Below are 16,645 nucleotides of genomic sequence, written 5' to 3'. Positions count from 1 at the left end.
TGACCTAAATAGATCTTAGCACAACATTTTACTCAACATATCATATTCCATATTCACTATAACAAATATATTTACTACGACATTAGCAAGAACCGCCACATCCTCAGCCGGCTAATCCAGTGTGTGAAGTTTTGCGGAGTGTTTGAGTTAGCTTTGCGAGGCAAAGATGAAACTGAGGGCTCCACCAACCCTGGTAAGCCAACACTTTTGAGATCAGTCAATAAATGCTTCTGGTATTGACTTATATGCTGCCCCTGTCTTCATGTTGTTGCTGGACATATCTTTTTTAAAATGTGTGTAGGTCACCTAAATCATCAGAAAAATTGCCCCCCCTGAGAATTTTTTCAGGAGCCGCCACTGCATAAAACGCAAAGGCATCCCCTGAAACTGAATTAATTTACAATCCCATTAAAAATGGAATTGTGTCTGTGGGCCAACTGTACATTTTAAATCCATATCTTCCCTGAAACAGTTCTCGTGCATTTTCCTCCTCTGCTATACCTATTTTCTCTGTCTTGTGGAATCCATTCAAGGCCATGAAAGATTTGCCCACAAACTTTCAAAGAAATAACGCTTTCATAAATATAAATCACAGCATTAAGCATAAAAGGTTATCATGGGCCAATGGAGCCCATGCCATGTCGTTATCTCACAACTCAGAAAGTATTGTCTGTAGTTTTATGGAAAAATGTCAGGTTTGAATTCTATGCTAACTGATAACTGAAGTTGGATAAGTTGCTGCTACTTACATAGGTTTCAAGGTGATAAAAAATTGTACTGATCAATTAGGACAAAAGTTGAAATTATCTGTTATATAAGTCTTTATACATTGTAAGCATATGAGAATATATATATATATATTTTTTTTTTGCTGTTGATTGTTCTTAGTTTTCCCTTGTTCTCTCCGCGTATCGTTTGCTATCTACAAGAGATAAAAGTTGCACGTCAGCAGGACAGTACTGGTGCCATAAGACGGATGGAATTCACCAAGTTACCATACAGCACAAAAACAAGCATACTGTATTGCTTAGACAGTCACACACACCTGGCCCATATAAACTGATCCATCCTGACCTATTTCCTCCTTCTCACACACCAATACTGACCCCCACAGTTTAGTTGAATACCCATATTCACACAGAAATATATGTGACACTCATTCAAAGCCATTCTGCATCTCTTGTCTACAAAACCTATTACATTTACATTTTAGCAGACGCTCTTATTCAGAGCGACTTACAGTTTGTGAGTGCATACATTATTTTATTTTTTTAATACCAACTGCGCTACATCCCTGCCGGCCATTCCCTCCCCTACCCTGGACGACGCCGCACACGAAAGAGCCTGGATTCGAACCAGGATCTCTAGTGGCACAACTAGCACTGCATGCCTTAGACCACTGCGCCACTTCGGAGGCCATTATTTGAGGAACATTGTTTGAGGAAATTGTACAATAGATGATAACAACAATACAAATAATTAGCAATGCAATTTTATGGTAATAAACATATAACAACAAACACAATAACAACCAAAGACAGTTGCAATCATACGATAAAAACGAATGCATAAAACTTGACTCCAAGCAGAGCATCTCTTTTTATTTTGCTGCTTTAGCTCTATGCACATTGAAAACAGGCTTAGAGGTCTTTCATGAGGGCTATTTTTAATTCTGAAGCAGAGGATTGGTCACACTTCCTCTCATTAGCATGGGGAGCTGTATAAACCTCCTCGCCACTGCAAGATTTGGAGCTGTGTGGAAGGCGGCAGGCAACAAGCGCGCCTGCTTGACTGGCTGCCGCGCGCAATGAACAACGGACTTTCAGCACAGTTCAGAGAAGATGCTATTGTTGCTGTAGACGGAAGGCATTTTCACCAGGTTAAGTGATCAAATCTGTTGAGTGAAAGTGAAACGGCTTGGCTCTCTTAACTAACTAACCCATCGCGTCCTTGAACATGATGTGTGGCATTTTAACAGGTTGGCATGGGTGGATTTTTGGATTACAAATGTTATTTGTTTCACTGGCGGAGTCTGAGGGAAATACTCTGAAATACCAGACCAATGAGGAGGGAAGTCCAGGAACAGTGATCGGTAACCTGGCCAAGGACATGTCCTTGAGTCCCTCTTTTGGCTCCAATACTAATTTCAGGATGATGAAACAATTCAACGATTCTTTTATCAGGGTGAGAGAAAGCGACGGGGAGCTTTCTGTCGGGGAGAGGGTTGACAGAGAGAAAATCTGTAGGCACACAATTGAGTGTCTCATCACTTTTGATGTTGTCAGTTTTTCAAAAGAGAGGTACAAATTGATCCATGTCGAGGTGGAGGTAAAAGACATCAACGATAACTCTCCGGAGTTTCCAAACAAGGAATCTACAGTGGAGATCTCTGAAAATGCCGATGTGGGGTTCCGTATTCCTTTGGACCCAGCCGAGGACGCAGATGTAGGTTCAAACTACATCCAAAGCTATCAAATTTCTGTCAACAGTCATTTTTCCATTGATGTGCTTTTGAGAGCGGATGGGGTTAAATATGCGGAGTTGGTGCTAATGAAAGAGCTAGACAGGGAGACTCAGTCATCTTATGCAGTGGAGCTTATTGCCACAGACGGAGGAAACCCTTATAGGTCGGGTTCAACGAAAATAACAATAAAAGTGACAGACTTTAATGACAACCGTCCTGTTTTTGAGCAGAATAATTTCTCGGTCACTTTGCCCGAGGACGCACAGGTTGGATTCGTTTTATTGGATTTAAATGCAGTTGATCCAGATGAGGGTTTAAATGGAGAGGTGGTCTATTGGTTCGGAAAACAGGTTTCTGCTGAAATCCGAGAACTTTTCGAAGTGGACAGTACATCCGGGCGGGTGAGGCTTAAGAACCCAGTGGATTTTGAGACTAAGAGAACATATGAATTAGACGTGCAGGCGACTGATCTAGGACCCAATCCGACCCCCGCCGTCTGTAAAATAATAATTCATGTCAAAGACGTTAATGACAATGCCCCAGAAATCAGTATTACGCCAATGACCTCCATCTCAACAGGCATCGCATATATCAGCGAGACAGCAGACAAGGACAGCCTAGTGGCGCTGATCAGCACCTCGGACAGGGACTCGGGCGTCAACAGCCAGGTCCACTGCACTTTATATGGGCATGATCATTTCAAACTTCAACAGGCTTATGAGGACAGCTACATGATTGTCACCGCAGCATTCCTAGACAGGGAGAAGATTAGTGAGTACAATTTAACAGTGATGGCTGAAGATTTTGGGTCACCTCCATTGCGAAAAATCACACAATACACCATCAGGCTAAGCGACGAGAATGACAACGCCCCACACTTTACTAAGCCTATATATGAAGTTTCTGTGGTAGAAAATAATCCACCAGGGGCATATATAACCACGGTTGAAGCCAGAGATTCAGACTTGGGGACTAATGGCAAAATTACATACAGACTTTTAGACAGTGTTATAATGGGATCACCTGTCAACACGTTTGTATCTCTAAATGCAATCTCTGGTTCAATATATGCACTAAGAAGCTTCAACTATGAAGTTATGAAACATCTGGAGTTACACATCCAGGCAAGCGATGGGGGGTCACCCCAGCTTCAGAGCAGTGCCATCATCAATCTAAAAATAGTGGATCAGAATGACAACGCTCCGTCTATCATAGAGCCGGTCCTTAATAAGGGATCTGCTGAAGTTTTCCTTCCCAAAGATGCACCTGCAGGTTATGTTGTAACACAGATAAAGGCCACAGATGCTGAAGAAGGCATTGACGCGCAGATGTCCTACAAAATCACTGAGGGGGGACACTTGGGTTTCTCCATCAATAAGGTTACTGGGAAGTTACATGTGAGTCGTAAACTGAACTATGATCTGTCTGAAACACTAAGAGTCCTAGTGGCTGTCAATGACAATGGGACACCTTCTCTGACCTCCACAGCCACTATACACCTCACTCTCATCGAAGGCACTCCTCCCAGTGTTCCCGCTATGGTCCAAAACGACAGTGTGGAGATCTTTGAATGGGACATAGCCATTATCATTGTCCTAGCAGGGAGCTGCTCCCTCCTCTTGCTAGCCATCATCTTAATCACTACCACCTGCAGTCGACGCAAACGGGAGACGAGAGAGGCGGGATACAGTGAAAAAGAAGACATGCCACATGTGGAGAAGGGGGAGAGCAGACATTTTGATTCATTGATCACCAACCACAAAAGCAATGTGTTTGATGTGCACCCTTTTCCTGAGAAAGCACCATTGGCCTCAAGCAACACAATAAAAACAGCCCCTGATGATGGAAGACAAGAAAAAGAGTGTGTCTTTGACAACAGAATAACGGAGGGTAAATTGGAGGTAAGTAATTGTGACTCGCTGTATGGACTGGCTGTCAATTGTTTTGTTGTTGTTTTTTCCATCACAACTGATATGTGTGTATTGTGTTTGCCTCTTCACAGGGTTATTCGACACTGCCTGGCTATAGGAAAGAAACCCTCAGACCCATAACCATATGGAAGGGTAATTCATTCACAACCATCTCAGCGCGAGATCCACAGTTCAGTGGAAAGGACAGTGGGAAAGGAGACAGTGACTTTAACGACAGCGACTCTGACATCAGTGGAGATGGCCACAAAAAAGACTCCCCACTGATAAACAGTAAGGACTACTAATCAATCACAGGATGTTAATGTGATTTCAGACACAATGATATGTCACAATGATGACACATTATTAAAAAATACATGAAAGGCATCATTCTCTGTGATGTTCTCAAGGTCTTTATGGCCAGATATTAAATGATAATGGTGTATCATAAAATGATGGCTATAATACCCCAACATGTGCAGCATGGTTCATCAAGGTCTAACAGTTTTGGCTGTTGTGTTGTTTCCACAGGTCTCTGGTCCTGCACCAGTGAGTGTAAGATCCTAGGCCACTCAGACCGATGCTGGACCCCCTCTGCCACTAGAACCAATACCAGCCTTTCCCACGGACCACACCTCTCAACCTTCTCCAAGACAGCCTCACTGCCACGAAACACTCTGCAAAGAGACACCTACCATCAACAGGCTCACCTACCCAAAATCAATGGTCTGCAAAGTGTCTATGAAAAAGTCCAGCACCAAGAATTCGATTATATTCTGGTTTGTCCACCAACACCAGCCAGGATACTAGAGACTGATGAGATATCCCTCCCAGAGTATGGACAATCCTAAAAGATCTGGACAATGAACAATAATCAAAGCTCATCTGGGTCGTTCCACCAATTAGGTGCCTTTTGACTAGTGAAACTTGGTGCATAAAAACGTTTGATTTCACCTTATTCTAACATTCTGTCATAAAGAGCACGTTCAACTTAATAAAAAACACATTTTCCCATCTCAAGAGGTTGAATTTAAAAAAATGACTATAGTAAGTGCCTATTAAGTGCCAAATAAAGTAACAGGGTTGACCGTAAAAGGGTTGACGATTTCATCTTAAATTAGCTATAAATACCCTTGTGACAGGGGGAATGGATGCTTGTTGTGTGCAACAGGAGGGGCAATTGAATGCAAACTTCACAACAAAAATTGTATTATAAATAAAATTCTAGCCTGTCTATCTATGGGTAACAGGGTTGACATGTTATGCTTGACCCGCTCAGTTTTCCACCACAAAATACCAGAAAATTGCCAAAAAGAGTAAAACAAGCTCACATGCTTTTACACTATCATTTGACTGTTAGATGTTCAATATACTTTTTTTTTTAATGGGGGGAAAGAAATAGTTTCACCATATTAAAATGAGAGTTCAGTTCACATAATAGGGTAGACTTTTTTTTTTTTTACCTTAAAATGAATCACTAATCACATTAAATAAATAATCATCTTCAGAAATGACTTTGTCAAAGCAACAAAATAACTTGGGCTTTGCAATGATGGTGAAAACTTGGAGAAATGTTGGGGTTAAGTGGGTTAAAATCTTCCTAGAAGTCACAGATGATGTCAAAATGCTGAATTGTTTTAATATAAAACAAATCGGATTTATTTAATTTTCCATGTGGTCTACATTAAAGGTCACTTCATTTAATTCAACAGGCTTTTAAAATTCACATTTTGAGCGCAATTTCTACTTAACCCTCCCGTTGTCCTAGGGTCAAAATGACCCGCCACTGTGTTGAACCAACTTTATTTCATTTTTATATTTTTGGGATCATTTGTGAGAAGGAGGCAGTGAGACTTTAAAGAAAGTATCACTGCCTCCTTCTCACAAATGATCCAAAAAATATAAAAATTAAATAAAGTTGGTTCAACACAGTGGCGGGTCATTTTGACCCTAGGACAACGGGAGGGTTAAAATATTAAAGGGATGCAAAAGACACTAATTTCGTGGAACGACCCATCTAAAGAGTATTATGCATCTTTATATACTGTATAGCCTATTGTTTCAATGTTAGAGTGTTACAGTAAGTGTTTTTGTGTGATCGTCTTCAGTCTCCTTATATACTGTATGACTGTTTATTGTATCATGTGTAATATGCAAGATTTTGTACATTAAGAATATATTTTTCATAATGATTCAATGTAAACTACAATTTTATTATTAACTTTGAAGAGCATGTTTGACATTTTAATATTTATGGGGCATGACCATTGGACCTTTAGGCTAAACAGGCCCTTTGTCAAGTGGAAAACAATCAGTATCAAATATGACCATGTTTGTAGTAGATGTAGTCACTAAGTTGCAGAAATAAATATTCAAAACCAAATGATTGTTCTGTATGTGAAAAAAACACAACTTAAATCTACAGTGTGGTTCCATACATCTTTTCTTTTTTTGAGTGAGAAATTTGCACATATAGCCTAGTACAAAAGGCAATATTATGCCTGATAGAAACATTTGTAAAAAATGTACTGATTATTTATAACTATATTATGTTGCTTAACTAAGGATTTCAACAGAGATGGCTAGATGAAAAGCTAAATGACCAACATGACATGCCTGCTGCATGGTTTGCACCTTGCCTTATAAGTCTCAGAGGCATTGTGTAGCCTATCCTCATCAGAGAATATTTATAAAGCACACAGAATAACCTCAATTAGCCAGCTCAGTGCTTCCCTAAAGTTAGCCTTGAGGGCTAATGCATACGCTCAGCAAAGGATCATACTTGAAAAAGTGACATAGGCCAAATAGTGTTTCAAGCAAGTAAATAACGTACATGACTACATCACATTTGCATAACCATTATGCATTGCTAATGAGACAGTCAAAATCACTTCACCTCTCTGATTGGCTATTGGCTTACCAATTGTCCTATAAGAGATTGTGTGAGCCAGCCTCTACCTGTTTCTAAGCAACTGTGGCTGTTCACATCCAAATCCCTTGAGGTCTCAGGTCCACTTTCTCACTTAGTCATGATTAGGAGCACACAGACAAGGAGATGATGGCTCTAGTTATCACCTCTGAGGGAGCAGGTTCGCCATAGGGACTGGCCAGTCATCTAATCACATGAACTTCCAATCTACGATTTTGGAGACTGACACATTCTTCTGAATCACAATAAGCCATGTCTGATTAGAAGGCCAAATGAAGACCAATTTCTGACAGGGTCAGGGTAGCCCCAATCATATTACTACAATGTAATGATGAGGGGCCAGCTAGGGCTGCTTGAACCAGCTATCTGGTTGTTACAAAGCAAAGTTATTACCCCCTGTGCCATAAAGGTCCAGACCTCTTGGCAGAAGCTGTGGGAAAGTTCACTAGTGATGCTGAACTTCTTGTGAATCCATTCCATGAACACCTGTAAAAGTAACCAAATCCACGTTTCTCATTGTGAAATGAATTAGTGCAGAAATCTAACTGAAAATTGACATTCCAACCTTAACAAAAAAAAGAAAGAAAAGTTATTCTCAAACTAGTTGAATAGCCTATAGCCTAGCTATTTTAGACATGCACCATTTTCACATATTCACCAACCTCCAACTTGGAACTATGTGACATGTGACATGGTATAAATTGACTAAAATCAGTGTAAAAAAAACTGCTACATTTCATTTTGGCGACCACCTGAATTTTCCGTGCCCTCCGTCAGTGACACGTCATTCACACTGAAGTGCTGAAACTGGACTTGTGGACATTTCGACCAAAAGAATCAACACCAGTGGCCATACAGACGCGCGCCATCATGGCAGAGACTTCGGAGAAAGTCCCAATTGCAGAGGACTTCGAACAATGCCTACCACCTGTAAGTAGCCTAAATTAAATAATTAAAATGCATTTTCCTGGGAGCAGTAGGCCTAGCCTATTATATTGTTTTTAGTTTGCAAAGTTTGAATTGCAAATGAAATATGGCTTCCTCGTGGCGCTTTGCTTTGACGTTGGCTGTGTGCATTGTTGCTCACTTGCATTCTGACCTTTGTAAAGGCATACAGTACGTCGGCTACGAAGCCCCCGGTTGCTGTTGGTCGTCTCTTGAGATTTGGGGCTGCGGCTCTCATTGCCGGGGCAGTGCTGATGCTTTGCGGATCCATTGGAGCTTTCTACCTCTGGAAAGCCAGTGACAAAAATGTAAGCGTTAATTTTTGTCGTTCATTTGATTCCATATGGGTCATTATATGATGTACCTTAATGGTTAAAATGCAGATGAGACAGGGAAATCTACCTTGAACTTGTGGGAGATGTTCCATGGTCTACCTGTAACCCTGGGAACGAGAAATGTAGGCTGTGTAGTTTGCTACCAGTACACCTTTTCCCATGTCAATTTTTTTTAATGAAAAATATGTTATTTTGGTAAACAAATCTCTGCAGATAGCCAATCATTCATCATAAAACAACCATCTACTATATTACCAGTGGATGATGGGCATTGAAAACGACATTTGGATTTGCTGGTCGAAATCTTATTAAAAGTCTGTTAAATAATTGAATTATTTTTTTATCAACCTATCCAATTTCACATTAGAATCACATAGCTTTCATGTGAATATTTTGGGCATGTAACTAAGGCTTGGTGATGGTGACTGTCTCATTAGAGATACTTCAATATTTATTTGTGTTATAATGGGCTCACCTGTAGGGCAAACATCTCAGGATAAATCCATGTCAAGGCCCTGCTGCCCTCCTCTGAGACATTATATTCAAATCAGCTGTGTGATTGGACTACACATCACACAGTATTTTAAGTGCTGCACAGGAGAATACAAGGAGGGGAGGTATTTTGAAGCATTGTGTCATGGTAGGATTTTGCAGTTAAGTTAAGTTATTGTTAGAAAGCCTGCTGGCCTATCTCTGGCTATTATAATTGTAGGTTTGGGTACTACAAATAGGGCTTTATAAAATGATATTGAGCACTTGTAGCTCATAGCTGGCAAGTTAAATATTTCAATAATTATTATGAGTGTTTACTGTATGTATTATGCATAACCTTGAATATCACTGTAACTTTCCATTTTAAAATCTCCTTAGGTGTACAATGTACACTACAGTATGAGCATCAATGGAAAGGTGGAGGAGGGTTCCATGGAAATCGATTCCGATAATAATCTGGAAAGGTTCCGAACTGGGAGTGGAAATGACGAGGCGTTGGAGATTCATGACTTTCACATTGTGAGTTGTACTTATTTTCTCTCCGAAGTAGTTCAACGGAGAGTTGGCATGTGCTTAGGAAAGTAGCAAAGTTGTGAGTGTAAATATCCCATCTCTGTGACTCCTGATTCAGGGAATTACAGGAATCCGGTTCTCTGGAGGGGAGAAGTGTTACATTAAATCGCAAATCAAGGCCAACCTTCCAGAGGTGGAGACGCTCAACAAGGAGTCATTGATGTTTGACCTGGTACAGTAAGCTACACTCTTAGAAAGAAAGGAGTTATCTAGAACCTAAAAGGGTTCTCTGGCTGTACCCATAGGAGAACCCTTTGAAGAACCCTTTTTGGTTGCAGGTAGAAACCTTTTGGGTTCCACGTAGGACCCTTTCCACAGACGGTTCTACATGGAACCCAAAATGATCTTGAAAAAGGGTTCTCCCTGGAACCAAAAAGGGTTCTCCAATGGGGACAGCCAAAGAACCCTTTTGGAACCCTTTTTTTCTAAGAGTGTATATAATAATCATAACTAACCATAATGCTATCACTGAACGTATTACACTAACTTTATGTGAAAATAAAGACACCCCCCCTTCTGTTCTAGATATTCATTTTCATTTATATTACTCAAGGATATGTCAATGATTCATTACGGCTTTACAGAAACGAATTAATTTGTTTACATACATTTTTAATGGAATGACATTGATGTAAAATGTATTATAATGGTGATAAGCCTGTGGACATACTGTATTAATAATGGCCTGATGAGGTTTCTTTCGCCCTGTCAGGAAGATGAGATCATGCCAGTGAAGTTTGATGAGGAGTCTCTGATGTGGGTGGCTGCTGACCAGCCCCTGAAGGACAGCAGCTTCCTCAGCACCAAGATCCTGGACCTCTGTGGAGACCTGCCCATCTTCTGGCTCCACCCCACTTATCCTAAAGGTTCCTCTCTCATGGCTCCTGCTTATCACATGGCTTGGTGACAGAATGAGAAACACAAAGTTAAGCGTAGAATAGGTGTTGGCTGTTCTAGAATGAGATATGTAATTGTTATAGAACGAGATTATAGATTGCAAAAGAGATAGTCGTTATAGAATGAGATATGATAGAATGTAAACCACAAGACAGGAGATGTAGAACTGATATTCCCAATTTACAGTAGAACTGTCCTGGTCATCCACCCAATAATGAGCACAGACCAGTCAGTAGCGAGACAACCTGAACATTCTCAGGATGTACAGTATTTGGAGACTTACACAAAAGTCCCCTACTGTCTTACATTAAAAAAGAATGATCTTGAAATATGCAAGGTATCCTTGATATCACTGTAACTCATTAATTTATTCAGTACGACTGAGAGAGACCGTGTATATGTAGAATTTTGCTCAGAGGACATTTGTGGTGTGTCTAGTGGTTGTTGACCCAATACCCATGCCTCCTGTGGCTTCCTGTGGCTGGCTGGAACAGATGGAGAGAGGAGAAAGAGAGACACCCAGAGAGCCAAGCGTCAGTTTGACATGGAGGAGTTTGAGGCAGCTGCTGAGGAGAGGAACACAGTGAGCCGTGCAGAGAATAGCACCTCCAAGAAAGCCACAGAGGAGGAGAAGGAGGCCACGGGCTCATCAGCCACGGGCTCTGCCTACAACCCAGAAAACCCCTACCACGTGAGTACTGAGAATTCTCTACACTTTAAAGAGTAGTTGTTTTCTTCAAGCTTTGATTTTATTTTAGCCCCCCAGGTTTCCTTTGTAAGATACTTCACTGAATGTTGAGTTTGCAAGTCTGTGTTAGGGCAAAACATGTCATAACATCCTTGACAATGAGTTCTACAGTGGGTGATCTGAGCAAACCCACACTCAATGCTCACTAGATTAGTTGGAATGAGGTGCTATGGGTGGGTAGGTGTTAGATGAACAGCTGCAATCTAAGGTCACTAGCAGTAGGTGATAACTTACACCCCATGTTTATGGCCCTGCATTTCACAAACTGAAGTGAAAATGATTACCCCCTTAGCCACTGCACGTTGATTCAGCTTGTTAAAACCGTGGGCTATGCCTAAAAGAGGACAGTTGGAAAACTGAAAAGAAATGATGAACTGCATATGAAGTTCATTTGAAAACATTGAACAGAAACATGAATAATTTACCTCCCACTCCACAGCGCAATCAGGAGGGAGAGGAGGGCGCCATGACCTTTGACCCAATGCTAGACCACCAGGGGATCTGCTGCTCAGAGTGCCGACGCAGCTACACCCACTGTCAGAGGATTTGTGAACCCTTAGGCGGTCACTGGCCTTGGCCCTACAACTACAGAGGCTGTCAGGTAGCTTGTCGAGTGATTCTGCCTTGCCGCTGGTGGGTGGCGCGCATATTAGGTATTGTGTAAGTAGGACACCCATATATACCAATTATGCCAAATACACCAAATGTCTGAAAGGTAATGTTCTGTAAGCAATATTGTAATTTCTATGCAGATATTTATTTTGTAACTTTTTATTTGGTTGTAAATACCTGATAGCAGCAGGCGAGCTATGCTTGTTAGGATGAAACAGGGACCACAGCGCATGATTTAGTAAGAAAATGCCAGCTAAGACAAATTTCCACCTGGACCCTCGAGGCAACATTTAGCATATACAGCACGTACACCTTCTCTGCAGGCAATACTTGAAAAAACAAAAACGGCAAAACAAATGTATCACAGCAGTTTGTAGCTTTTGATTTAGAAATAAACATACCTTATTTCTGTCTTTCCTTTTCAACATATATTTTCAGTAAACATATTATAGCCTACCAATGCTTTTTGCACTACACTGTCTTTGATGGAATGTATGGAAATTAATACAGTGATCATTATAAATGCTTAATAAAGATAATGTACAGTTTCTATGACTGTATGGTGTAAGTTACTCCTGAAACTAATTACAGTACATAGGGGTTTTCATGTAACTAGGTCTATCCATTCTATGTCTGTTCTGTTTTCTCAGCCTTACTGGGCCCTGCAGTTAAAACTGATGTGACAGCAATGGTTACCACAACTCCCATCACAATACAGCATCAGGTTGAAGGCAATGTAATTTGTTCACGTTGACATCTTCGTTGATGTGAACTAATGTGAAATGAGTGTCAGGGCAACTGTTAGGACATTTCAGTAAAAATGACATTTCAGTAAAAAGCAACGAGACAGGTGTGGAGGGAGGTTAAGCAGCCACATAACATGATCACAATGTCCTGCCAACCCATTTTCCACCAAAACCTAGATTGGAGTATATGAGTCAATTTTTTCCCCATCTAGAAATCAAAGGAAATCAGACCAGCATCTCTAAAGCCATATTGCAACTTCCTAAATAATTGAAAAGGGTCACGCTTCACATAGGATGATCCCTGCTCGTCAAATTACAACAAATGTAAAATTGCACCCGTTTTGTCTGTAAAGTGCCATTGAAAGCATGTAGCAGTGTGAAGGCGAAACACAAAAGAGATGCTTGTGTTGATGCAGAGATCTTTCCTGGTTGTTCATGGGGTCGAGGTGCTTATCACATCTGCAGTGCTGATAAGACAGTCCATGTGCCTCCGTAGGCTATATAATATTAATCCCCCTCCCACATCTGCAGATGCACTTAAAGGAAGGTGACAAGCATGACATATCCAGGACCTCCTGATGGTTCGTGCTCTGGAGTGCAACCACTAAAAGAGCCCCAAGTACCCTGAAGTGATGTACATTTGCAGGGGGAGTCCAATTTCCATCACTGCTGCTGTCACTGTCATGGTCATTAAACTAAATCAACCTGCTGTGTGTCACATAGCTCCCAATTTAAAGTCCCCTCAATAATGGAGTTATACTTGGACTGCAGATTGCAGCACTGTATTGAATCTCTGACCTGACAGCAGTAAGAGCAAGAGTAGACTAGGCTGCTATTTATTTAATCTCTTAGAAATCACAGCCTGACAGTGCGTGTGAATATAAGAGGTACCATAAAATAATTTATTGATCATTTTGACCCCATTGGATCTCAGCGTGGTATGAACTTCAGTTCAACAAAGTCAGACATACTCTATATATGTAATTTATGTAATTGAAGGTCAATTAAGAAGATAGAGTATAGTGAAGGCCGCTAGTTCACCATTTTTGCACAGTGTGGATATATCATTGTTAAAGAAACAACACTAAGGAAAACATTCTGACTCTACAGACAGCCAGAAAAGAGTAGGGAAAAACTCACAAAGCCAAGAAAAAATCAAAATCACCACAAAGCAAAGCCAAAAAAACATAAGCATTTACACTGGGAGAATTCAATTTCCCAGAACAACAGAAGTTATGGTACCCCCGGGCCACATTCTAAAAAACGTGGTTCCTTTCGCCATCCCTAGAAGAGAAATGTACCCCTGTAGAGGGTGGAAGAGACAAATGTGTTGGAGGAGCAGCAGCCCCAGTGTGTTTGTCTCCCCTCTGGAGCCATGCTAACCCAGGGAGCCCTTCAGGCCAGGGAACAAACAGGCCTTTGTGAGCACTGACCCGCTGTGCCCAGCAGCCAGACTGCAAACCTCCACTCCCGTGCTAATGGGAAACCATAGACACAGAGTCCAACTCAGCCCACTGCAGCCCAGGGAGGGGGAGTGCCAGGCTTTTCTCGCATCCACCTGCGCTTTCATCATTGTCCATCAAAACAAGGACAGGCTGGCAGGGTTCTGACTGCAGCTGTGTGAAACTGCAAGACCGCAAGCTCAAAATGTTATTTTTTTATTTCACAGGCACCTGCATACCTCAATGTAATTAAAGTAGACACTTGTAACTAGTAACAATTGTATTTGATAAATAGGGGCTTACTAATCAAGCTGTTGCACTTTCTGGAATATGCTGTGAATACATGGGGTGGTCTGTTGGAAAAGGCTTGTTGTTGCCTCTAACACATTAGTAGTGCGAGCCACACTGGCAGACATTCCCTGCATTTGATTGCATGTTTGCCATTACATCCAGACATTAATAGAATAAGCGGTAGTGACAGTCCGTTTAGCATCTAACCCAGTACACAGAAAACCTTTTAGACCTGCTCATTATGTTTTTCCGCAAGAGAACATTGAAATGCTTTCATTGTTAGTGGCATTTTCAGAAAAGAGTGCGTAACATGACTTGATTTTTGCCATGGCGATATCAACACAGCCACCTACACGTTTATTTTATTTTCCCTAGTATGGTGAGAATGATTTTGGTACATGGATTAAAAGCTTTTTAATCCCATGGTTGAGTGACCACTAGCCCAGTGGTCTGACTCCCCCTGCTGTTAGCAGGTCTCTCTGAAGTTTTCCTGCCTTAGGCTGTAGTGGCAGCCTTCCCTCTCACTTATTTAGTATGCAAGCCCCAAATGCCCATTAATTAAATGACTGCTGGTTCTGTACAAGAAGGCTTGCCCTGTTTATTCCAGTATGTTCAAACTGTAAATTGCTTATTTAGATCTGCTCGCATCTAACGAAACAACACTAGTTCACTGTCTACTTTGCCTCTCCATGTATTGCACTAGGTTGGATCTACAGTGTCCTTCTTTTACTTGAATTTCAAACCTGTGTGTAGGTGGAGTGTAGGTGTAAACTAGCCATTATAGAGGACTGTATGATTGGTTCTTGTGGGGGACAACAAAAGAGATGGTTAGTCTGGTGGGCGTTTCCATATTGCATCTGACTACAGAGAAAGCCACAATGATGGAGGTGGGTTATCTTTATAATACAGAGAGTGATGTATTGTATAGACTTGCTTTGAGAAAGGTTTACCACCCCTAAGGACGAAGACATGCTGCTTCCAAACCACCTACTGTACTTTTACTTTGTTAGTAAATGCTTTGAGATTAAGGCAGTACTAAAATCTATGTAATACAATGGGATTGTTTCTCAGGCTTTCCCAATGTGTTTGCAGAAACCTTTCCACTGGTTTTGTACTCCTATTCTAGACGGGCTTTAGCAGAGCTATAGATATCTCAAGGCACAAATCAAGACTTCACATTTGCAAATTGTAAAGCTAGTAGCTCCTCCGCACAAATGTCAAGAGGCTTACAACATGAAAGAATAAGTTGTCCAAAGTGTTGCTGGGAGTACTGACAAAGTTTATGAAGAAGAAAGTAAATGTGTTTTTAATCCTCTGCAGCACGTGCAACAATGAGAGCCTGAGCGCTTAGATATGCCATCCCTGGGGCAGGCTCTATACTTAAGGCTTACAACAGCCTCATTATCTCCCTCCACTCACATCAGATCCTAGCAGCAGTTTGTCACAGGCAGACTCCTCTCTGCCAGTAGGCATCAGACCAATACTCCTGCAACACTACTGTACATAATTGCCATATGGACAGCATTTTGAGCCAGACTGAAGACTAAAAAGCCCTCAAGGCAGATTCCCCAGATAACTAAATGCATTTTTTAATCTAATTTCCATCTAATTTGCACCAAATTATTATACAGAAGTTATTTTATTTAATTAATTTATAGAACAGATCAAACACAGGTTCATACTTTGATTTTTGGGGAGCTGTTATTTGATAGTCTTTTTAATCTCCCCTGCTTTTCATCGGATCTCTATATATAATCACACACTATAATACAACATACAGCAAATTAATAACTGTCAGCACACATTAAATGCTTGTCTGGGTTGTGTGAGCAGTTCCAGTGAGAAGTCCCTTTACCTGCCGCCCCACTGATTAATTAATTTCACACTGTTTAATTAAATCCACAGTCTGGGGAGTCTCAATGCTACCATGGGAAACCGTATCTGGGCCTTGTGTGCACAGAGATTACTTCGGGAAGGTCTCAGACAACTTCTCTCTCTCTCTCTCTCTCTCTCTCTCTCTCTCTCTCTCTCTCTCTCTCTCTCTCTCTCTCTCTCTCTCTCTCTCTCTCTCTCTCTCTCTCTCTCTCTCTCTCTCTCTCTCTCTCTCTCTCTCTCTCTCTCTCTCTCTCTCTCTCTCTCTCTCTCTCTCTCTCTCTCTCTCTCTCTCTCTCTCTCTCTCTCTCTCTCTCTCTCTCTCTCCTCTCTCTCTCTCTCTCTCTCTCTCTCTCTCTCTCTCTCTCCTCTCGACACTGACGTCACAG

At 41.3% G+C, this 16,645-nt stretch overlaps 2 protein-coding genes across 2 annotated transcripts; both read left to right on the top strand.

Moving 5' to 3' along the window:
* Positions 1–1,754: 1,754 nt before the first annotated feature.
* Positions 1,755–5,410, top strand: LOC121553025 (protocadherin-8-like). Its single transcript, XM_041866095.1, has 3 exons — positions 1,755–4,365; positions 4,467–4,665; positions 4,906–5,410. The coding sequence occupies exons 1-3, from the start codon at positions 1,957–1,959 to the stop codon at positions 5,223–5,225; spliced, it is 2,928 nt and encodes a 975-aa protein (XP_041722029.1). The 5' UTR covers positions 1,755–1,956; the 3' UTR covers positions 5,226–5,410.
* Positions 5,411–8,146: 2,736 nt separating this feature from the next.
* Positions 8,147–12,455, top strand: LOC121556188 (leukocyte cell-derived chemotaxin 1). Its single transcript, XM_041870094.1, has 7 exons — positions 8,147–8,233; positions 8,413–8,556; positions 9,454–9,594; positions 9,707–9,820; positions 10,361–10,514; positions 11,040–11,236; positions 11,733–12,455. The coding sequence occupies exons 1-7, from the start codon at positions 8,174–8,176 to the stop codon at positions 11,955–11,957; spliced, it is 1,035 nt and encodes a 344-aa protein (XP_041726028.1). The 5' UTR covers positions 8,147–8,173; the 3' UTR covers positions 11,958–12,455.
* Positions 12,456–16,645: the final 4,190 nt, after the last annotated feature.

Source organism: Coregonus clupeaformis, chromosome 4, assembly GCF_020615455.1.
Source record: "Coregonus clupeaformis isolate EN_2021a chromosome 4, ASM2061545v1, whole genome shotgun sequence".
Taxonomy (NCBI): Eukaryota; Metazoa; Chordata; class Actinopteri; order Salmoniformes; family Salmonidae; genus Coregonus; species Coregonus clupeaformis.
This window is presented reverse-complemented; position numbering and strand designations above follow the sequence as displayed.